Here is a 26063-nt window from a genome sequence, read left to right on the forward strand (position 1 = left end):
GAAATGGGCAGGAATAAAGATCTGAGTGACTTTGACCAGGGCCAAATTGTTGGGGCAATGCAAATGGGTCAGAGTATTTCTGAAATGGCAAGGCTTGTGGGTTGCTCCCAGTCAGCAGTGATGAGAACTTACTAACAGTGGTCCAATGAGGGATGAATCACAAACCGTCGACAGGGTTTTGGGCGCACAATGCTCATCGATGCACGAGGAGAACAAAGGCTATCCCGTCTGGTCCAGGCCAACAGAAGATCTACTGTGAGACAAGTCACACAAAATTTGAATGATGGTTATGGGAGGATTGTGTCACAATACACAGTGCATTACACTCTGCTGCGTAGCCACAGGCTAATCAGAGATTGGTGATGACCCCTGTTCACCATCAAAAGTGCCTAAAATGGGCACGATTGGAACTGGACCTTGGAGCAGTGGAAGAAGTTTGCCTGGTCCGATGAGTCTTGTTTTCTTTTACATCACGTGGATGACAGTGTATGTACAGTATGTGCCATTTACCTGGGCAAGTGATGGTACCAGGATTCACTGTGGGATGACGACAATCCGGTGGAGGGAGTGTGATGGTCTGGTCAAGGTTCTGCTGGGAAACCCTGGGTCCGGCCATTCATTTGGACGGATATTTGACACGTGCCACCTACCTAAACATTGTTGCAGTCACACCACCAAAAACTCTGATTGTTTTCGTTCACCGTTTCTCCCTGCCTTGTTTGTCGTCATGGTCACTGATTTGATTTCGTCATTGTGTTCAGGTGTGTGTGTGTCATAATCTCCACTTCTTAAGTTCAGTTGGTCTTGTCTATATGTAGTTGTGTTTGGATGTACAGTACCTTGTGGAAATACCTGTTGCATTAAAGCCTGGTAAACCTTCTTCATCATCCTCGTGATCTTCGAGTTATTCGTTTGTTTAGTCTCTCCTTCACAACCCGTGACAGTTGCAGACCAGGTACACCCCTTCATGACAATGGTGTTCCCTGGTGGAAGTGGCCTCTATCAGCAGGATAATGTTCCCTGCCACACTGCACACATTGTTCAGGAATGGTTTGAGGAACCAAGAGTTCAAGGTGTTGCCCTGGCCTCCAAATTCCCGCAGCACGTGTTATGAATAACGTGGTTTTCAATTCTTAATTTCAAAAGGAATGCACGCGTTTGGAAATTTCGCATGAGGGCAAAACAATTCACCACAAGGATTTTGCAATGGGTTACAATTGGTGACTGCGATGACCAATAGGAAGCTGCTAGGTTTGAGCTGCTGCTTGGTTTGCTGCTGTATGAGTTGTGCTTTATACAATGATACACTATTGACAATAGATAGTGGACCTTAAAATTTCTCTAATGTGACCACACCTTTAGCTTCGAGACAATAATAGTTCCTAAACAGTGAATAAATGAACCTTTAGCAGATATACACTTATGTACTTTAATGCTTCAGTCTTTCTCTTCATGAAAAAATGGGCCAAAAAATCTAATGCCTGATTCTGCACTCATGGCCCATCATATTTTGTCCAATCAAATGCTCTCTAGAATAAGAATGGCCACACTCAATACCATTTATACAGGTAACTGACTAGCAATAGCATGTAACAAATCATAGTTCATAGATGTAGCTGTTGGCGAAAACGTCTTGTTTCTATACTGGCAAGTACATGATTCTTTGTCTGGGTTTTTCTCAAGAAAAGGATTTTTGGTAAAGTAAGCTCTTTTGAGGAAGAAAAGAAATACAGAAACAAAAATGGAAAAAAAAAACCCAGGTTCTTTTACTTTGATTTGTTAAAGAAAGATAAACTTTGCACTCCTTCAACAGACTTTGTTTATCACATTTCATATAAAAATGCATTATTAGAGATACAATTAGGAGGCAAATAAAAGAGAATCTAAGATGAAGAAATTACACACACACACACACACACACACAAAAAAAATGTTTGACTGCTTGGCATGAATATCTTCCAGAGAGTGAAAGAAATAACAGAGCGGAAACTAAAACATAAGATAATACGCTACAGAGCTTCAGGCATTAGCACAGGAGACATTTCATCCGATATCCCACTGTGAGATAGGCTGAGAGAGATTTTTCAAGTCAAAACAAGCAAGGATACAGTATAATTTGCATGGATTGAATGTAAATCATGGCTCTGTTATCAAAACTAGCGAGCTGCTTTCGTAGACTGCATTTTAAGGAATTGTAGGCACACTTCTGACGTAAGGGCTGTTCCAAAAATATCTTATTTTGGGTGAATTGTAAGGTAGCATCACATATATCCTTGTTGTGGATTGAATGAGATGTTATAAATATACATGCAGACAAGTAGTAAACAGTATTTGGGTCCTGATGTTTGATGATAGCAAACTCTTTTGAAATTAATTGTGACTCAAATGTCCTGTCTGCTTTGCATAAACAGCATTATTCTTATAGTGTAGGTACTGTAAGTGAAGTTGTTGCCTATTAAAAGTGTTTTGAGCGCAAGCATGAATGCATGAAGGCTCACTAAATTGTGAGACAGTCTGTGTATGTGTGTGTGGTGAGTGGATGTGTGTCCTGGTTTGTTTTTCTAGCAATTAACTGATCCAAAATCTGCAAGCGTTGCAGGATTAGAGTTTAGCTGAACTGCTGACCCCCATATACAGCTAACTAATGCCTCATTCCTCTCAAACTTGGAGAGGAAGACACATATTCTTCTCCTCAAGGGACCTAGCGAATTAAAGTCTCTCTGACTTTCTGACTTCCTACAGAAAAATTATCTTATGAAAATGTGCTTTGAATCTATGATTTCTTTTCTCTTTTTTTTTTCCTGCAGGAAATGCCATCCAGGCCTTTGGTTATGGGTCGCTACCCAAGCCTGATCCTCAGCCTACTACAGGCTCAGTGAAGCCTGATCTTGAGCCCACTGCCAGTGTCCCTAAAACAACCATGGAAACTGGGGAGGATCCCTGCATCATCTCTCCCTGTCCGAATTTAAACGTAAGTCAAATTTGAGGGGGTCAGGAAGTTTTAGAATTGTATATTGCATCGTATTACAGGTAAGTTCATTGCAATGTACTTATTTTATATTGTTTATCTAATTTATTTTAACCAATTATTTTGAGTAGTCTTTTACCGTTACAGGTGTAAGGATCAAACGTAAATTTGAATGATAAATGTTAATCAGTAAAACCCTTGTGAAAGAGAAGTGCACCTAATTGTATTGAATGTGCTCTTGTAGTGTTAAAATCTTGCAGACAATATAATATTAATGAAATAAAAGGCAACTTACGTGTACCTAAAGAGAGTACACTTTCATGACTGAAAGTCACTTATGTCCACTTTGTAATAATGTCAAATTAAAATATTTACTTTAAAGTACATTTTAAATCTTTGTTTTATTTAATCTTTTGCCATGCTCCTTTTGTCAAATACACTTATCTGATGTGTTGACTAATATGCTAAAGAACATAAAATAATTTTAACTGTAGTGCGTTATTAATATTAATTTAATATTATATTGAAATGTTAATATGTTTTAAATGTACTAAACTTAATAAATATATAATTTTAAATATATTTTAAATACATGACATTTAAATTTCAATAGAAATGGCATTAAAGTATATTTTAGTTTACCATAAATGCATTCTGCAGCACACTTTTACCATATTTTTAAAGACAATATAATTAATTATGAAATTACATATAAAGATGCACTTAAGTCCTACTTAAGTGGGTCAAAACAGCACTCAAAATTGTAGCTAACTGCATTTAATTTTAAACTATAATATATTTTCCAATAATGGCAATTAACATGCAATTAAATGTCCACAAACATCTCATTAAGTCCACACTCGATTTAAAAAAAAAATTATTTATTTTTCACAAGGGTAAGTCTAATAAGAAATGGATGCGTCTTAGTCACTGTTGCAGAAAGAGAAAGAAGCAGCTGTGTCAATGAATTAAAATACTGAACTTGTTGCTTAGTAAATATTTAGATCTTACCACTAACACAGCTGCATTTATACAGAACATCAATTAAAAACTTTACTCATTATTTTCAGTCAAACATGCTGTAGTAAAAAAAACATGGCAACATATTTACACATAGGAATATTGTATGCTAACTGCTACTTTCCATTTAATTAGCAGTGATTGGACTTGTTGACGATAGTCAAGCTATGAATAGCTGTAGAATAAACAACTGACAAGATATAAATTAGGTGACATTTGTACCTTTGTTTGGTTAATTGCACACAAACACTCACACGTTTCTTTGCACAGTCTTTCACCTGAGTGTAACATACTCTCCAGAGATGTTGATGGGCCTGTAATTAACATATTAAAGTTGAAAATGTAAAATGATTGAGTGCGCCTCAGAAAACAGCACAAATAGACAAGACAGAAAAATGTGTCCTCACAATTTCCCCAAGGAGCCACAAAACTGCATGTCGCTATTTACACTGCATGATGTGTGCGTATGTGTACGACTGTACGTGCTGGGCCAGTAGAGCAATGTTTAATTTATTGTAAAACATTATAATTAGTTCATTACCCAAGCAGGAAGTTTATAATCAGAGAATGCCTGAGGGGAAACATTGTCAAACTTTACCATTCTCCAGCAATTCAAAAACGTGTCAGATGTGCATCACAGATTCACCCTATTGCTGAAACTCATATTTTTTCTTCTGGTCCCACTCAAACGAAAGATGAATAGTTTGCCATGGGCCATTTTTCTCATTCTGACAGGTAGAGAGAAAATGGGCAAAGTCTCGCTCTGTTTACCGTGTTTTAATTCCAGGCAGGGTTTGGCATCACAGTGATTTTTGGAGGTGAAATTCAAAAGGGGCGCTTTGCTCTATCTAGCAGGTCCAATAGCACTTAAAGTTTGCCTGAGGCAGAAACGATGTTCCCTCACAGAATCTACCTGTAGAAGTGACATGTCTCGCTCATGGGCACAACTGAGGGAGCGATTCTTTTCACCCAGCACTATAATTTGTCTCCAGTGCTCCATTGTTATGAATTATCAGATATTCATCAAGTTATTCATACTGTTTCTACTGCTAGAAAAGAATAGAACAGAAGAATGGAATATAAGTAATAATCAAAGCATGTTTAAATGAACACAAGGAATAACTTTCATTTGCATGCACCAATCTAACAATACATGTACTAAACATTTCATAAACAGCAATATTCACCTAATTATATTTTTGCTAACATTTTATTTGTAAAAAATGCTACACAGTCCAGTGACTCAAAGAAATCAGTGACACTGAATCAATTTGAAATAGAAAGTTTAAACTTGACATTAAAAAAATTGGTTTTCCCAATGTTCATTTCCCCAAAGGATGGAATCCTTAAACGGCTGCTGACGTCAGGTCCAATATGACTGGCTTACGAGGCGCACATAATCCAAATTGACTGTTACGCTTTCTCCACTTATAAAGACGTGGAGGTTGCCATTGCCATTTCCTCCTTTAATAAGAACATGTCTGATTTAAATCAGGGATGCTAAAAAAAGGAATGTTTCGATGGTGTCAAACTGACAGCAAAGAATCTTGAAATGATGCTACCTTCAATTGCACATGGGAAATTCTTTATTATTATATGTCCCACATTTAAGTCATAAACTTAACATGGAAGTAGATTCTATTGTGAACAATAAACCCATATAGCTACATCTGAATTCATTCAATATAACTTCACTTGGTCATGTGCTCGGAACTCATAATTATGTTATTTTCGACTCCACTTGAAGTCCCGATCAGAAAATTTGAAGCTGATACCAATCATGATATAAATATAGTTTATAGCATCTTTAATTGTTCATTTATTCTGTTTACTCTTATATGTTTGTCCTCTCAGTGAATTACAGTAATGACTCATAAAAACAGGAATTTATAGACATGTAACATGTGGCCTGATCTTAGTTTCCTTTTCCAAAGACTTTTATGTTAGATAGTTTCTGTGTCCCTGTCTCTTAGTCCGTAATCAAATATACTTTTTCTTGTTGAATTATCTGCTTTGTTGTTTTGTTTATTAATAAAGTAAACAGCTGCAATTAGATCCACCTGCTAAGCCGTAACATCACATTCACTATTTATGTATTTAAATATAGAAGAATATCGGCCAATTAAAACGATGACCAATCTCTTGGTGCACCCTTATTATGTTAATGTGTTTGCTTTTATAATGCTTACACAAAATGAAATTCTGAAACATATTTTATGTTGATGAAACCAAGGCTGCAGGTGGTATCCAGTAATTTAATTATTTTCTTTTTAAATCCCTGACTTTTCATGATCAAATATTGAAGGATGAAATCTATCCATGCCCTGCTTCATGAGCTAATGCTAATTCCAGCTGAATGTTTTGCTTTGCTATAAAATGTGTCACAATACACCATAAAAAGATTTTTGGAGTAAGTTTTACAGTCTTTATACTTACTTTTTTTTTAATTTAATTTAATGTGTTACTTGTTAGTTCTTTGTAATTATTTGTAAAATTGTTAGTTCTTTGTAATTATTTGTAAAATTGTTTACAAGGAAATCCAACACCGATGATTATTATTGGCCTGCTGATCTGTGCACCTACGTACACCTACGGTTTTATGTGAGACGTGGTTTGTTCTCACAAAGATCCTGTGTACCAGGATGAATGATTTTGCGAGTATTTGTGTGTTGGTTTGTTTGAGCAGGGATGTATGTAGCGGTGCGAGACTACACGTCGGTGTCTTTCTATGTGTTTCTGTGTAAACAATCAGGGCAAGTGTGAGAGTTCTAATGCAAAGAGATGAGATGTGAATGAGTGGAAGAGAAATGGAGGGAGATGTTGAAAAGCAAAGGGGAGAGATGAGACATTAGCAGAGCTGTGAACAGAGATCTGGGCTGATGTCAACAGGCAGCTGACACACATCACCGCTCTCGCTAATTAATTGGCTTTTAGTCACTGTCCTCTGTTTCTCTCACCCCCACCAACATCCTCGCCTGTCAACACACAATTTCCGTCCCCTCCTCTGTCTCTCGCTCTGTCTCGCTCTCGCTCTCTTTGCCAGCTGCAGTTCTGGCAGTTCTGGCTTTTGCCTAAGCCTGCATCTAATTATGCATGTTTACACAGGAGACGCTAAAAGTTCACTGCATGAGCTAACGCTAATTCAACACAATCACTTTATTCATGCATCAGGTGAAATGACACATAAAACAAAAGAAAGAGACATACCATACACAAACACAGATAAATAATTAGATATTGGTAACTGTAGTATTATTTCCTTTGTCGGAACTCACTTTTAACTGATTTGCGGCTATGGGCATGAACAGGAAGATATAAACACTATGGGGTGAATTCACTAAGATTGAATTGCACCTACCGATAGTGTTGTTTATTAGCACGGGTTGTTTTAGCACCCTATTCGCTTAATGAATTATGCAAATCAGGCAATGGTGCAAAACACAGCAAAAACACCTCTGTGCTGAACACAATCGGCACGGCACAATTCCATGTCAATTCCATGTCAAGCCGATTTTGAGTGATATGAAATTAAATAATCAACAAGTTTTAAATATATTGCACTATCTACATTTGTTGGTAAGTTGAGTTTACTGTAACTGTAATTAACACGTGTGTGTGTGTGTGTGTGTGTGTGTGTGTGTGTGTGTGTGTGTGTGTGTGTGTGTGTGTGTGTGTGTGTGTGTGTGTGCACGATTAATATAGTTGTAAACATTTTAAGCAACACTTAATATGAATGCAATTAATGTCCAATAAAAGTTGGTTTAAAGCACTTAATTGATTAGTTAAACAATAATAATTACAGTGACAACGAATGAACTCACTATTTATACTGTATATAGCCTGTTAATATATTAATAATGTAGAGACTACAATATATAAACTATAATAGTTTGTTAATGATTTGTAAGTACTTTATTACTGTATACTTGTAACAAAGTGCTACCGGTAACACTTTACAATAAGATTCATTAGTTAACTACCTTAGTTAACATGAACTAAGAATGAACAATACCTCTACAGCATTTATTAATCTTAGTTAATATTAATTTCAACATTTACTAATATGTCATTAAAATTAAAGGTTGTATTTATTAACATTAATTAATGCACTGGAAATAACATGAACAAACAATGAACAGCTGTATTTTTATTAACTAACATTAACAAAGATTAACTAATACTGTAACACATGTATTGCTCATTGTTAGTTCATGTTAGTTTATACATTAATTAATGTTAACTAATGAACCTTATTGTAAAGTGTTACTGTGTTACCGGATCTGTAACACTTTACAACAAGGTCAATTTAGTTAACGTTAGATAATGCATTAACTTACATTAACTAACAATGATCAATACATTTGTTACAGTATTTATTAATAGGCAGCGGTTATTTGCACTAAGTGAAAATAAAATAGTGATACATTATATTTACACTATATAAAAGTAGCAGTTCTTTGCAATGTGCAAATAGTTGTTAGATGCTATTTGCTTATAATAGTGGCAGATACTATTTGCACCTCAGCATTGTTGTACATTAACAGGATGCAGTAATAACACAGAGTGTAAATGACTATATTTATTAAAATATTTAAATCAATGCCACCTTATTGGGATAATAAAGCCCTCCCTACACCTACCCCTAACTGATAAAACCCTTTATTATTAAAGTCGTTAGGCACTTTATTTCCTTTTTTCAAATATTTTCATAATTTTTATTGAAAATAAATGCATTTCCCATCCGATGTGATGGGAAAAGGGAGAAGAGTGAGTTCGGCAAATGGTGGATTCGAACTTGGGGTCGAAAGCGTCAAAAGCTGCTTTCAAGCGCCACACTCCCTACAGCTTATGCCACTGCAGACATTAAATTGCTTGCACCGTTTTCAATCTTGTGTGGCCCTAACCAGACATTGGTGCGCAGAGTTAGTGTGAATAGCCCTTGCCAACAAAGGAGGCTATTTACACTTAGTGCAAATAGACACTCCGTTATTAATGTTTGTTAGCATTAGTTAATAAAAATACAACTGTTCATTGTTAGTTCATGTCAACTCACAGCCATTAAAGGTAGGGTAGGTAGGATTTTTATAAAAAACTTTTTTTCAAATTTGTTTAAACTGTCTTTATATACCAATACATAATTAAAATGTAAGTGCTCTGAAAAAGAGAGTATAAAAATCGAGTGACTGTAGACCTTTTAATCTGCAATAAACACAGCTCATTATTTCCATTCGGGACGAAACAATTGATTGGTTTGGGCGACTGTCACTCACTCTCGCAACCATGGCTACCACCCCTGTTGCTAGATCTGCCCATATGCGCGCGCACCCGTTTGATTTGAGGAGTGCAAGAGAGGCGCGAAACCTACGAAGAGTAAAATTATGGCAGAGAAAGAGCATTCAAAATTCAAAGCACCTGCACATTCAGTCAGCGAAGGCAAACAAGGCAAAAACTACTTCCTCGGACCCTGGTTGCCCGCACTCTTGAACGACCTCCTCTGCTCGCCCTCGACCCCGGACCTGTCCTCGAACTGACGAAGCGGTACTTGTCTCCAGAGTGTAGTCCTCATTAGAGTCAACAATGTTTTCATCATGGAAACTCGCAAAACACCGTATATGTTATGAATCTTACACGAAATTCACCTTCATCACAGTGTAACTGATGGTAATGGAAAAACGTGTCTCAATGCAACCTGTTTTTAGCTTTGCCTTATAAATATAGCTCGTTACCGAATCAAACAAAGTATATTTTAAACTTTACCAGTATCGATATGCTAGCTTGATAGTGAGTACTAAAAGAAATCTTATTTGTTTATATTTATAGTGATAAAGTTAGGTATTTTATTACATGTGATTCTGACAAGATGTCACTGCATGCACTGCGCTCCTTCCTCTCCACTCGTCTCAGGTAAATAATAAATGCGTCTTCCAGCTGAGCCTGAGCGTTTGGCGTCGCGCGTTCATGTGTTTTGGGGGCGTGGCTTTGGAAGGAGCTCAGAAGGGAGGGGGTGGAGTGAATGGAAATAATTAGCTGTGTTTACAACAGTCGTGAGAGGTCTACAGACACTCGATTTTTATACTCTCTTTTTCAGAGTACTTACATTTTAATTATGTATTGGTATATAAAGACAGTTTAAACAAATTTGTAATGTTTTTTTTTTTTAGAAAAATCCTACCTACCCTGCCTTTAAATAATATGAACAGATACAACTTTTGATTTTAATTATGTATTTGTAGATGTCGAAATTAACATAATTAATAAATGCTTTAGAAGTATTTTCCATTGTTAGTTCATGTTAACTAATGTAGTTAACAAAAGTGTTAGGAATCAGTGTTTAAAATTGATTCATTGAAACTGATTTGGCTCTTTAGTGCACTCAACTATACCAAGTGTCTGCACATACTTGTATGTGTGGTTATAACTCCGTCATGAGATCATCGTTTGTAGAATTACTGCCATTATCAGCAGAATATGTATCAAACACAATAGCTCAATGCTAATTGAATATGGCACATTGTGGTGCAAGGCTAGAAAGAGGTGTGTCTTTATTGCAAAGAATCAAAATGGCTTGATTAAAATAACCACACAGCAATTATCACACTTTCTTATACTGGTTGCGGGTTGTTCATGAATAAGACGCAGGGGTTTGAGGTGAAATTCCACACGCACTTTAACAGCTCATATAATGCACTTACTTTCAAAACATCTTGAAATCACTCATTCTAATAGTGCTTCATGCTCTACCTTTTAATCAGAGGAGGGAAGATTAAGATCGATTGAGTCTCGGGTAAATAGCATTGTGTGGAGAGAAGGCTGACTAAGGCAGCAGCACACAGCGGACACAAATTGAGGCACTAAATCCCAATGGGATACAGTCTCTGCCTCCTGGCCATTGCATGTGTCGTGTGGCTGTTCGGTTTTCGGGACTACAGCTCCTGATTAAACCAACAGCTTTGAGAGAGGCAAACATATGCAGGATGTTGCTGCAAGAATGCGATTTTAATTACAAATCGCTGAGAGGTGTTCTTGATATCTCTAGAAACAATTCAACACCGAGACTGGGCATCGTCATTGTCCACGAGCTATACTTTTGTCCTATCTTGAAGGTGTCGGGAGATGATTGCATCTCTTCTAAGCCTCAGTGGGCTTATTGCAAATGCCAACCTGGGCGCGCAGATGTACTCCAGGCCCGGCTGAAAGGTCTCAGTCTTTATTCTAACATAATTGAAAACAGATTTATTGGATTAGGGCGAGTCTGTGTCTGTGCGAGTGCACAAGTTCAATTCCATCGTTCTTTGTCATAAACAATGCCGCGGCGACGTCTTGACAAACAAGCTTTGATGACCTTGTTTGGGGAACAGAATTTTACAACTTTAGATGCAGGAATACATGTATGGTTATATGAGTGAATAGGAAGGGAATGATTTGCACCTCCTTGCAAAGACCTTCAGAAGTATACGAGGCCTTATGAGAATTCAGTCAATTAAAAGAAGATGGCCAAAAGCGTTGGCTTAAAATAAAGCAAGATGAGTAGAATGGGACAATGTATGTCTGTCTATATTATACGAGTTTATTTAACAGAACTTTTAGCACAAATGCAGGACATGTAAATGTCAAATTTCTAGGTCTCAGTGAAAAGCACTGAAAAAAAAATTGAAGAAATTGCTAGTAAATGTCACAAATGATTACAAAAAAATGGCAAGTGGCCTAATACATTGAATTAAAAGTGAAATTGTGAAGTAAAAAGACTGAAGAAGTATTTTCTTGTAGAACTTAAAAAAAAAAAAAAAAAGATTCTTCTATTTTTATTTATTTAAATTAAATTCGGAAAAAATCGCCACTAGAGGTCATTTATTCAGAACAAAGGCGTAGCTTGATGACGCCTGTATTTGAGGAATCATGTGAGTTGTTGTCTTCACCTCTACAGCCGGTGGAGAATACGAAGGGACCTGGGCAAAAATCAGATTCATGGATGACCGGTAATGTATTATAGTTACGTAAGTTGTTGGAGTGGAACGAGCCACTGGAGCGATTGCTAATGAGAGACGAGCACGACACACGGCTAGGGCAGTGGAGCTTTTATTATGCCGCAGACGCCGCTTCCGCTTCTTCCGGACATGCGTATGTGGACTAATGCACCGCTGTTTTATCATATTAGTTACATTTGAGTGTGATGTAAGTTGTTATAATGCTACTCTGTGCGTTCGCTCTGCGGCTATATGAGTCACTTGTTGCACACTGCAGTAAGCTAGATCGATATTGGGCATGGTAAATATGGTACTCGCGGTACATCAAGAAAACGAGATTTAAACAAAAAGACGAACTGCGTAGAGCTATATAACAATGATTCGTTTTATGTCGATGTATGTATCCAAACAGTTGCTCATCTGTCTAATTAAACACATAATATATTAAAGCGTCTTTGGTGTTTCCATGGTTTCTACAAAATAAAACCGGAAAATGAGGGTAACGTGGGTATGATGTCATTGATAGGCGACGCACGGACATGGTCCGTGTCCTGGTTAAAACTGCTTATTTCTTAGAAACATTTTGGATAATCTAAGTGCACAAATCAACAAAATATATAACATTGTTCTAGTGGTATTTGGATATTTTAATCCAAAAATCTTACATAGTGTGCCTTTAAAGGCTATCAGTTCACTTAAAACTAATTTAATTGTCACTATTTACTCAATATTCATCATATGAACTACATTTATGGTCATCCTATACATTCTTAAAACTCCTCTTTGATAAAAAAAAAATAAATAAATAAAAATTCACCCTTTAAAAATATTAATGAAAGAAATCATATAAATCAGTGGTTCTCAAACTTTTTAAGCCAGGTACCACCTTTAAGCAAATCAAAATGTCCAAGTAGCTAGTTACAACAATATTCCCTTTTTTCAGCACTGCGCTGAATGACATCTCTTTGAGTGCAAGCTTTAGAACTGAGTGGCATAATGACATATTTTGATTGATACCCCTGTAGTTCAGATAAATCATGCTTCTGCAAGAGCCTCATCAATCCCTTTATTACCCTTTACAGATCTGAGGAAGAGCCCCATCAGAGCAGAACACACACAGAGACACATTTAGAAGATTACAATGTATTTGCATGTGTTATTATGCACATTTTATAGTCTAACTCAACATTCTGGAATTATATTTTGGAATTTGTTCTTAAAACTTCTCCTAGAAACACTTTGAACTCTTCTGACAAACTGGTTCAGTTATTAAACTGGACTGCGATATGATTGGGGTGTTGACCCCCCCAAAAAATCTATAAAAGAAAGACATATCAGAGAGTCTGGTTCTTCACATTTGATTGATTGTCAGATGATAGAGAAGATAGATATGCATTACAGACAGATACAGTAGGTCCTTTCAAATAAGACACCATCATATTATACTTAATTACATATTTTAAGGATAACCTTATTTCCTTGCAGGAATTTGATTGCTATCAAGCAAAAGACTACATCTGCGAAAGTGAGGTAAGAAGTGCAGAGATGAAACTATCCAAGTCAGTGAGTTCAAGCATTATCTATAAGGATCTCTTGCTTGTGCATGAGGGGGAAAAGGCTTGATGACTACCATGTGTCCAGAGCATCATTGCACAAGAGCATGCATTGTGGCTTTATTGTAAATGTGTTATAATTAGACATTTCCCTTGTACAGTCACTTGCATGTGCTGCAAAAGCTTTAGAGGGTTTGGGTAAATCTCACAAAAGCTGTCAAGAACTTGTCCGGGTCATATTATACACCAAAACTGAGAAATATATAAGACATTTTATTTTGCATACTTTATATTTTCATCTTTACAAATGAATCCATTTTCATGACTAATAATAATACTAATAATTGATATTATGGTAATTCTAAATGAAGAATGAAAATGAAATAACAATCAAATGGAGTAATAAGAATGAAATAACAATCAAATGGAATGACAATCAAATGACCATTGAAAATAATTATAATTATATGTTAATTATATATTATATATGAATGGTGGTATTAATAAAAGTATTTGTCAACAAAATGCAACTGTCGTATCATGAAAATAATGTCAGTCACTAAGTAAAATAAATAAATGACTGTTATATTTTAATGTATTGAGAATGAAATGGCAATCACCACTGAAAATAATGTGAAATATAATTCCGAAGCATTTTGGTTGTATTTGTCAAAAATATGCAACTGTAGCATCATGAAAATAATGTCAATAAATGAACAACAACAATAATAATAATAATAATAATAATAATAATAATAATAATAATAATAGTAATGGTCCTAATAACCTTCAATACAATATACAATGCTATACAATACTATAAATACATATATATCTTTTCTTTTTGTTTGTTTGTTTGTTTTAGTAAAATGTGACCTGGACTTATTTGGTTATTTGGTAACACTTTAGTTTACTGTCCAATTTTCACTATTAACTAGTTGCTTATTAGCATGCATATTACTACGATATTGGCAGTTTATTGGTACTTATAAAGCTCATAGTAATGCCTTATTCTGCATGACCATATTCTACATCTTTAATCCAACCCAATACCTAAACTTAACAACTACCTTACGAACTATTAATAAGCAGTAATTAGGAGTATATTGAGGCACAATTAGGTGAGAATTGGATCCTAATCTAAAGTGTGACCTATTATTTTGTTTGTTTGTTCACAGGTTCCTGGCAGCCCACCGAACACAAGAGTAGAAGTCCCCACAAATTCAAGTCCAGGCACAAAAGCCCTAACTGATGTTTTGATGCTCGGTCTGTTGTTTGCTCTTGGAAACCTCACTATGTAGAACTACCTGAGCTTCATAAGCCAGCACAGTGAGGCCAAGGCTGATGGAAACCCCCTCATGATCATCTTCAGACCAAACTCACGCCTCTCTCCTCTACTGCAGCTTTCTTTCTTTCTTTCAAATGAACACCAAACAGAAAGAACACAGAGACACATATCGAAAAGTCTGCTGCATCTTTGCCATGGCCGATTGAGAAAGTTGCATAGCGAACGAGCAAACGGCCAAGAAACAGATATTGCGTACTTAGCCGCTTGATTCCAAAGTCGAAGACCTGTAATGCGCCTGATTGGTGGACCTGCAACTATAGACCCAGGCACAAAGCTTTCCAGTCTACTGTTCTACTTCCTGCCGCCCACACCGCCCATAAAAAGGGCGTCTCGAAGCACCCATCAGGCCTGAATTAGCATTGTATTACACCATCTCTGAGAGGCATTCTCCATCCCGGCCCACTGCCCATTTATTGGATTTGCCACGCTCTTCTTTGACAGCTGCTTTAGCTTTCTCATTGTGATTATTCCTTTTCAGTTCCGTCTTTTTTCCTTCCTTTGTCCACCAGTCAAACAGGAGTAATTACTTTCCAGTGGTTCTTTTAAATGTGAAGTGTTTGAAGTTTAAATCTGTTCCCTGTCGACACGGCGCAAGGTGGATGTCACGGGCGACAGCTCTCTTAGTCACATTCTCTACTTAGTTTGACAAATTTGAAAAAGAAAAGGAATTTTGAGATGAAGTTGATGAAAGCGTACCAGTGGATCAACAGGAGAAGTAGATCTTTGCAAACTGCTTCCGTGTGGGTTCGCAATGTCAATGGGCTGCCCACACATGTATAATTTTGTCTGTGAATATGAATGTTTTTCTTTCCAAAAGTACAGCTGTTAATTATTATGTGTTGTCTTTAAATGAAAGATGAAGAGACCCTAGAGAAAGTTCTAGACGAGCAGTGGGAGTGACAAGAACTGCATGACTGAGAAAAACCTGGAGGTGCTCATACCACTAACCATTAATAGTCATGGCATATTTTGTCTCTGGTTCTACACAAGAAAAACCCTGACAAAAAAAAAAGGGAACTGTTTTGGGACATTCATCGTCATGTGGATCATTGTGTGCAATTTCTGATGTGGCCTTACTCTTTGTTTTTCCTCCTCATTATTTTCTAGCCGCTGTGTGGAGAAGGTCGATGCCGAGTTTTGATGTTCGGAATGTTTCTAAAAATGTACTCACCTCAATTCACAGGTTCAGTAAATGCACTAGAAACGTATGACTCTTTTATCGACATTCCAAACACTGAAGTTATTAACAAACAGACATCGATATAAATATATATAAATGTAAAGGTCAAAACTAAAAAGATTTATATATTGTGTCCTATAGGCTTGTTATATACGTACAATTGCAAAGCAAATGATAAATATGAACATTCTTTGTGTAAATATGACAATAATGCAATGGAAACACATTAAAGAAATGTCGTATCAGTGGGGATCCATCTGTCAAAACAGATAAACATCAACAGGCAAACTTTTTCATTTAATTTAAACATTAATAGATTAAATACTTTTTAGTATTAAAAGATTTATGTGCATTCTAAGATTACATTGTTTCTAAAAGGACGCAGTGATGTAATGATCAGCTCTATTTTACCAGATTTTCTCATTTCGCGTGAATGTTCAAAGACGGTCCTTGCACACGGAGTCCGAAATTCTCGTTCGAAAATTGCGCACGTAAAAAAATACGACCTCACGTTGTGTCAATCACGTTTTCACACTGCCTCCGAACCTTTCGTCTGTCATTAAAAATTCAGATCGGGTTCGATTTTCTGCGTTTTCCGAAAATAAACAGAAATGACGCAGAATGTCAAATAGCAAGCATTTTAAGAGGTGTTTTGACAATTTAGAGCCACCGAATAACGAATACGAAAAAAAAAACGCATACGAAAATGTTGTACTTTGTGTGCAAAGACCTTTACTTTTGTTGAAACATCTGGAATATATAGATATATAAACAGTATATTTTTTGAAGTATGCTGCTTTTTTGAGGGAAAAAAAAGTATATATATTTTAAGGGAGGTATTATGTCAAAAGTCATTGTTGAGTGAGAACAAGAACAAATTCAAATGAAAAGAAAAATGATCCTGTCACCAGACACTGACATCGCAATCCTTGCTTTGAAATTATTTTCAAAACTGTGCTGTCATATTCGGTGGGAAAAAAAGTAGCGATAAATGAAATCTAAGAAACACAATGTGAATTCTCTGAAAGGTGTCAGTTCACGTTTAGTCATTCAACCTTTTAACAAAAAAACAAAGTGAATTTGAATCTCAATGTACCTGAGATGAAAAGCAACCGCCACATACTCCCAAAAACAGTGTTGATACTGTATTGTATATCAAAAAAGGCCTACTGGGGTTTGGATAATGTTGTGACTGGTTGATACAGAAGTGTGTGATTGTTGAGTGTGTGTGTAGCCTACATGTACAGTACGTTTGTGTATAAGATTTTTAGGGGATTTGGTATCAAGATGAGACCATTTGACGAATGTAAGTTTCAGATGCAAAGAAATGAACTATGAAAAAGAGTAGCACTTCACAGAGACATTCAATGGAGCTTTTGCTGTGTCACATGACTTTGATAAACCATTGTGATTTGATCACCTCTGGAATTAGCAGAGTTCTACGTCATCTCATCACTGCTTTGATGTAAGGGTCACCTCCCTTTGTAGACTGCTGTGAGCTCCAGATATGCTAATGCTGTGCTTGTTTCCTGATCAATAAAGCCACTTCAATTTGTACTACTTTCCACATTTGTTTTGTGTTGAGGACAACAATAAAAGGCTTGTTGCAAATGTGATCCTTAAGGTGATTGGCAAAAATATCTGTGTTAGTTAGATTTACCAACCCAGGCTCACTGGAAAAACTCACCTGTGATGACATTTCTGCAAGATCCATTGCTTCCTGTCCAATGAGTGGCTCTAAAAGCAGGTTCAGATTTATCCAAAACAGATGAACGTCAATCAGACAACGTTTTATGTTAGTTGTTGTACGTATCGCGGCAGTTCGGAAATGAAATGTTCGGTGAGTGACGCTAAAAGGTTTGTGTTTGAAAATAACGTACCACCTGTACACTAAACCTAACCAATAATGTTAACAAAAGCAAATGTGTGATAAAAACTCATTTGCTGAAGCAACCATACCATTTCAGCTTGCTTCTACAAGTCTTTGAGCTCTTTTATCAAATGCTGTGACTCGTGTTTCACAGGACTCGTACCTGAGTGCTCTGTATCACAAATGCAACCAGGTGAACTACTGAGCAACGTAGGAAAGCCATAAATATGGAGCTGATTATGTGATGCAAACATCAAAATGTATTAATTTATGATAAAAGTGTTTTGAGGTCATAACATAGTATTGTGCAAGGAACCATGCAAAATAAGTCTTCATTTATAAACAGGTATCCCAAACATTTCCTATAATTCCATTGGTCAGTCAAACAATAGCCACGCCCCAAACTCACACTATTTGTTGAGCTGTTTTTGGGCATTTCATGATACTCAAACAAACAGAGCAATGTTTTAAAAATACCACAGAGCAAGAACAATACTAAGCTTAGCAATACAGTTTTATCTTTAATATACAATAGTTTTTAATATGGTATAATAACCCTATAGTTTTTCATCAGTATTCCTGTTTTCGGTCACATCTTTGGAATTGCCTGATAGGATGTTCATGATAGATTCCAGTTTTGTCAACGTCTTCCACCAGTTCTAAATTATACCACTATATGACTGCTGGTCTCTGCTCTTTATATTGTACCGGTATAGAGTAATATATGCCTTTGAGACGTTCCCATCTAGTTAAACAAAGAACAATTGCATCCCACTTTTCTTTATATCCACCAGCTCAATAAGCTTTATCGCACAATGTTAAGATGTTATCAGGTCATTTTGTCCAAACTTCATCTCAAGAGACATTTTCATTTGTGAGCAATTTCTTCACTGGCCATTTTTTATCTTCACACACACTGTTGAAACAAGTTTGACATATATCTTTAAAGATCCATTTGGGATCCACCTTCATTATACAGAATTTGGTCCTAGCAGGGTCTATATTTGAAGCTGCATCTCAGTAATTGTCAAATGCCTGATACAAGACTGCAAGTTTGGCAATCCTATAGGATCATTACAAATCACACTGTACAACATGGATCTAATAAACTTGGGTACGAAATGTAGGTAGACTGTATGATAACGGCACCTATTGAATCATTGGCTACAACACAAGTTAGTATAATAAAGAATAAACTGTATAAAATAGTAAAGAATAAAATGGCATCAGCATTCGCTAGTGGTAAACTGGAGCAAGATGAATTGCACTTTGGCAATTGGGGTTTAATGTGTGCTGAAAAAAAGAGGAGGAAGCGAAAGAAGAGAATATGGACTGGAAAAGAGACCAACTTGGGATGCCAATTTTGGAGGTCAGAAGACGTAGGTCGTAGCACTGTGAAATGATCATGCTAAATTTCTGACACTGTCAGAAGGCTTAGACTATCTTTGGTTGCAAGAACGTGGCAATGGCCGTCTTTGAACCTCTCACTGTACGACGTAGGACCACCGTTTAGGAGCCACGACCACAGAAATCGCCGCGATTGGTCATTTTTGCCTGGGACAACCCAAAATCATACTATTTGTACCAGGCATTGTAATGGATAGCTTGTGCTGTATGTTATGGTTATATATCCTTTGTCATTTTATTTCACCATTTAATCCCGAAATGAAATATATCTGCAAGCGAAAATACCCAGACTGAGACTCGTAGAATATCAACAAAGCACTTTTTATTTCCTGCAGAAATGGGGCCTTTTCATAAATGAGAGGCTAATCAGTTTCAACCGCATATTAAGTGTATTCATACTCTGTTCACCCACTTGTACGTGACGCCCCTATAAAGCAGCCTGTTGATAATCCAGACAGCAGTAGGGAGGAAGAGATAACACTCTTTTATCTAGACTTTTATTTATTTTATCAATCAAATCTAAATGTCTTGGAGAGAGGAGACGAGAGGCGACGTAAAAATTCCAAACTGAATATGAATCAAGATTTTGCCTGTGTTTGAGTTTAATGACATTGTCAAATGTGATGAAACAAGAGACAAAACAATCCATACCCCCCTGCTGTTTAGGCTGTCTTTGGTTCAGCGTGTGACAGCTGCATTTTTCACTTCGAGTTTCATTCCATTTCTATCCAATATGTCAGTGCATTTGCCACGTCTGATCTTAAAGCGCACAAAATATGTGTGAAGTAATTTCAAAACATTTCTAAAAATATTTCAGCACTGCAAGTTACTAATTCTTGTTGAAGAAGTGAAAGGGTAAATATTTTGCAGTCACCTTCGCCTCTGATATTGGCGAGCAGTCGGTGACAAGCTTTAAGCATTTGACTTCCCTAAGATGTCTTACCATCTGCCAAGCTCTGCATGTTTCTGCCTCTGCTTTCTGCCAGCTTATAGACTTTACAAACTCTATAATTTCCATGTCTATTCCATCTTCTCTTAGACCTACCAGAAATAAGCTCTGGAGCAAGAACAATTCATTTTGAAATGATTGTGTAAATTACAAGTTACTTGGATATTTTCTATTTGCACTATTTTATCTCAATGAAGCAGATACAGATATTGTTGTTGTTGATTATGGCTGAGCTGAAGTGGAATTTTGTCTCTGTTCAAGTGTAATTGCTTGGAAAATGTTAAGCAATTCTTTTGAATCCAGGGTTTTTTTTACCTCCTAGAATAATTTGATGGTCTGCCTCTATTGGAACGTTACTAGTCAATATGTCTTTCCAAACAGGGTTTTTTTTTTTTATTTTGTTTTTTTTTAACAATCTCCTGAAAAGCCTGTGGTTCAATCTTTGAGGTAATTTGTTCTACTGGCAAAGTCCCATAACAACCTTCAACATGAAAACACATTATCTTCAATATAGAGATATTTCTTCTTGATTCATGTTATTTTATATATATGTGTGTGTATAATGTTGTTGTTGTGATAATAGAAATGGGCTTCGGGTAGCAAGAAAATGAGATGTTGTATTTATATTAAATTAGTATTTATAACAATAAACATTTTCTTTTCTGCTAACCAAATCTGATTTGTATTTATCTTTGAGGGACATTTATAATAATTTAAAGGAGTGGTTGATTATGATTTCACTTTTCTAACTTTAGTTAGTGTGTAATGTTGCTGTTTGAGCATAAACAACATCTGCAAAGTTACAACGCTCAAAGTTCAAAACAAAGGGAGATTTGCTTTTAAAGAAATCGTTTTTTAAGGACTACAACAAACGACTGGTAGGGACTACATGACATTCCCCCCGGGTTAGTGACATCACTAACTCTAAAATTTACATAAACCCCGCCCCCGGGAACAAGATTTATAGATTATCATGACAGAATATGCTAATCAATGACTAGAAGATAACTAGACATAAGCTACATAAATTCATCAACTAACCATTCAGAGATGTCCTGTTGCTTCTACATGTTGTCACTTCTTCTTGAGTCTCTCCATCATTGTCTGAATCCGGTTTGAACATAAAAGGCTAAAAGTTTTTGAAATTTTCAGTGCATGTCTGTGTGAGTGCAAGCTCTTGAAGTTCCGCCCTCTTTGCCTCTAGCAGCAGCTCATTTGCATTTAAAGGAACAGACACAAAACGGTGCGTTTTTGCTCACCCTCAAACCTTTAACATGCTATATAAAAATATCTGTGGGGTATTTTGAGCTAAAACTTCACATACACACTCTGGGGACATCAGATACTTATTTTACATCTTGTGAAAATGACATTATTACACCCCTTTAAGATTATACTCCAAAATATGTCAAATTGGTTTAGAACTGGTGATCATGACTTTAAAATTAGCTTCCCACACTGAGTTCATCAGATGGTTTCTTAGATGACTGCACTTTCTTTTCAGAAAACTGTGTCTAGCGTTGACAGGGAGTAGTGTTGTGTGAGGAAGTGCAATGTTGTGGCTTTAATGAGTGTTTATGAATATGTGCTGACGCACGTGATTAATGCAGTGGTATTCTGGGTAGTGAATGGTGCGGACTAGGCATGTTTTATCCAGTACATATCTGAAATAATTAGCACTTTATCTGCCCTCTGAAACCATTGAGCTGAGTCAGACAGATACACACAGTCAAGATATAATGTGGTCATACACACACACACACACACAATCACACAAGCTACACAGACACACATGTGCAAAAATCAGCAGTTCTCTAGGCCAATCCACTATCTAAAATACTGCAGACCGAAAGTTCTGAAGCCCATTTCAATTACATTACAAGTCACGTAAAATAGTATGAAAGCTTATTTTTGCCATGAAATAAACATATACAAAAGGTGATTGCGACTTTTTGCCTCACAATTAGTTTATATCTCGCAATTTGGACTTTTTTTTCTCACGACTGATATCTCACACTTGCACATTATAAACTCTGAGCCTATGTTCAGACTGCAGGCAAATTGGATTTTTTTCTCAAATCAGATCTTTTCAGGCAGAATGTAAAAATCTGATTTGAATCGAATTTTAAAACACCTCCAGATGTGGTTTGAATCAGATTAAAAAAAAAAAAAAAACATTACATGTTTTTTTTTTGTTTTTTTTTGCGGTCCAGACTTTCAAAAACCCATCTAGATACAATCTGAAAATGCAAAAAAACAAAACAAAAAAAAACTATTTTTGCTGGAAGTCCGACTATGGCATTATTGAAAGCTTAATCTCAGGTCTGTAATTACTGGAAAACACCAATTACTGGACTTCTAAAGTACTTCCAAGCAGGTCTTGACCGCATTCCATGTCCATGTCACTTTGCCAAATGATTTCAGTTATTTCAAAGGCCCATAGAGTCTAAAACAGCAAAAGAACCAAAATACCAAATAATAATGATCAAACAAATAAAGATACAAAAAAAAAAACAACACAATAAAAATGTCAAACTGTTTTCTTGTTTTGCCCACGAAATAATACTCTATTATCTATGGAAAGCACGCTCTCTTTCTCCCGCTCTCCCTCCCAAACACACACACATACAGTATAGACACAGAAAACGCTCGCACAGAAACTTTTCGTCAGCGGTGCCCTGCGACTTTATCAATAAAATAGTTTTGCATCTGCAAAAAACTGCATGACATTTCTCAGTATCGAGGTAGTAACGTTGCTGTTAAACTTACAGCTTCACTTCACTTCGCTTAAGTATTAATCTCTCTCCAATAACTACATTAGTCTGCTATCAATGGCTCCGAGTACAATATCCATTACTAGCTCTTAAATAATGCTTTGAAAATGATCTGTAAGCCCTTCCCCTTGAACACAGATGAGCCAATGGCAGTTGAGTATCAGTTGCATGGGGACCGGAACTCAGACATCTTTAGGTTTCAGCGCCATAGAGAAACATCGGAAGATCCGAAGTTCTCATCAGTTTGATGGTGTTTATGCTACAAAAATGGTAAAAAAGATGTGCCTGGGATACTTGTAACACTGATTCCAGGTATCCTGAGAGGATGGGCAATGGAATTTATTTTATTAGATTTTCTAAACCCAAACAAGACAGAGCAAAATGTTTGCTTTTGATGTGCCGGTAACCTGTAACCTGGTTGCCTGAGGATTCAACCCCAATCCCAATGAAGACGAAAACGTTCATTTTCTGGTTGTCATACTCTCATTAAGTTACAATTAAAGTGAGTCTTGCTAACGTACAAACCTAAATAGCTAACTGTTCTCACGTCATGCACATTATAGGTAAAAACACATAAATGAAGGTCTACAATTCAGGACCTCAAGTCAAGAAGTCAAGTCAAGTCACATTTATTTATATAGCGCTTTTTACAATACAGATTGTTTCAAAGCAGCTTTACATATAACAGGAAAATAATGCAAAAAAGTTTGTTTCCAGAAGAAAATAGCGTCATAGTTCAGCTTAAGTAAGTTCAGTGATGTTTCATTTTTGTTTTTAAAAAAAGTTTTTTTTAATTTAGTTAATTTATATATATAGGCAAATATATTTATATATTTATATATTTATATCAGTCCTTCCAGGATTTCATGATTTTTTTGAGTGATTTTTGCGATCAAAATGACTGATTTTGTGGTGGTAATTTCCAGAAATTTGTGAAAAAATGTGCGCTTTTTATCTTTTATAATTAGGACATCACATTTACCATAATAGTATTATGTCAGATGCACAATAGTCATACATGACACAAATCACAAACAAAATGCATAAAGCTTGTTTATTTTGGTCTAATCAAATTCTCATCAAATTAACTTTTAAAACAACCTATGGGCAATTTATCTACCTGACCTATGTAAATATTAACAGCAGATGTAGTAATTTATACTGTAGAACTGTGTGTAAACCCTGAGTTGAGGGGTCCTGAGCTGCAGAAGGCAACCAGTTACTTATAGTGCGGCGTTTTGCATGGCGTCCCCACTGCGTATAGCTACGCAATACGAAGTGACCGTTCGAAAGGGAACTACTCGGTTACTATCGTAACCTCAGTTCCCTGAGAGTAGGGAACGAGTATTGCGTAGCTATACGCAGTGGGGACGCCATGCAAAACGCCGCACTATAAGTTTTTTTCGGGGACTAATATAGGCTAAGGCCGCGCCACCTTGGCGGACTCTGACGTGTAATGGCGTGATGCTAGCTCATTGGCGCACACGTCAGAGGCGCCCGCGCCATTGGATGTGCAGTTGCCGCAGCACAGCCAATGAGTGAGCCAGCCACTCACTGTGCTAGCTGTGCAGCTGCAAAATGCGTTTTACATTATATGCTTCAGTAAATCGAGCAAAAGGAATCGCGAAAAACTGGAGGGACTGATATATATATATAGCCGCTGTGGAGTAAACCGTGATGTCATCTTCCAGCTCAGTTCAGTTCTTGTATAATAGTGTCAATGCCGGTAGATCAATAATATTGTTGAATATTAAATTACATGTTAAATTTAATGTCCCCAACTAAGCAAACCAAGCCAATGGCAACAAAGGTGTAAAAAGGCGACAGTGGCAAGGAACCAAAACTCCATCAGGTGACAAAAAAACCTTGGAAGAAACCCAAGGCTCAGTCGGGGGCCAGTTCTCCTCTGGCCAATGAACGAACAGTGTATGATTATGATTCAGGCAGCATTATAGGTCAGAAGTAAGATTGGTTTGGAACAATCAGAATATTATCCAGTTCCATCTGGTTGAAGATCGGAGTCACGCCGGTATGGAGATGGGTTTGTTGAGGATCAGTGCCAATGGCTGTCGTGTCTATGAGGCCTTCACAGGGGAGAGGCTAGTTGACACAATCTCTGCTGACACTTCAGGGATGTGTTGTGGTCGTGTCTAGGTGCAGGTCCTCCATCTGGTCTGGATACGGCCCGGATCCGGCTGACTACATCATGTGTTGTGGTCGTGTCTAGGTGCAGGTCCACCATCTGATCTGGATACGGCTCGGATCTGGCTGACTACATCATGCGTTGTGATCGTGTCTAGGCACAGGTCCACCATCTGATCTGGATACGGCCTGGATCCAGCTAATTACAGTAAACCTCGGAAAACCTGGGATTGAAGGCCCAGCAGGCCAGAGTACTGCCTGCCATGCTTTCGTACTAAAAAAGGGAGACAGAAGGCTGTGCCTTCAATCCAGAAAATTGTAACCTTAGCATCACTGAACGGACAACGATCAACTCTTGGCCTTCTCGGTACGTTCAGGGTGCCGTGCTGTCCAGCGTGGCCTCAGCAGGCCTCGACTCACAACAGCCATGTGCTCATCAGGAGAGAGAGAGAGGACTCTCTCTCCACCACAACAGCATCAAGGACAACCTCAGGAGTTCAACATCTTCATTCAATGCAGAAGAAGTCCATCACAACTCCCACCATTTGCTCTGCGTGTCCTCTCCGGCCCAGGGCTGGCAGGCCACAATCTGCACTTCAGCCATGAGAACAGTGTAGAACTAACCACGAAAGTCCAGCATATCTTCTCCATCCAGCGGAGAAGAAATGATTGCAACTTATACAGTGACATTTGACACTCACGGACCCATCAACGAATTCAATCTTCAACCACTTCAAGAATTGACCATGCAAGTATCAATTTAATGAGGTGCTCTGAAAATGATAAGCTTATGGTTCTTTTCAATGTTAAATAGATCTTTTCCATAGTTCTATTTCCTGCTTCCGGTTCCACATCACTCACCCCCTTTACCTATGCATGTATGTATGT

At 37.1% G+C, this 26063-nt stretch overlaps 1 protein-coding gene across 2 annotated transcripts in view; it reads left to right on the plus strand.

The window, feature by feature from the left end:
* Window positions 1-17641, plus strand: part of gfra2a (GDNF family receptor alpha 2a) — a 94959-nt gene extending 77318 nt beyond the window's left edge. Inside the window, exons 7-9 of one of the 2 annotated variants that reach the window (XM_079897041.1) lie at window positions 2808-2971; window positions 13438-13482; window positions 14684-17641. In XM_079897041.1, coding sequence (XP_079753167.1) covers window positions 2808-2971; window positions 13438-13482; window positions 14684-14806 — 332 coding nt within the window. In that variant the 3' untranslated portion in view covers window positions 14807-17641. The remainder of the gene's footprint in view (window positions 1-2807; window positions 2972-13437; window positions 13483-14683) is intronic. The other variant, XM_079897042.1, reaches the window with a different exon arrangement.
* Window positions 17642-26063: the final 8422 nt, after the last annotated feature.

Source organism: Squalius cephalus (genome assembly GCF_949319135.1).
Source record: "Squalius cephalus genome assembly, chromosome: 16".
Taxonomy (NCBI): Eukaryota; Metazoa; Chordata; class Actinopteri; order Cypriniformes; family Leuciscidae; genus Squalius; species Squalius cephalus.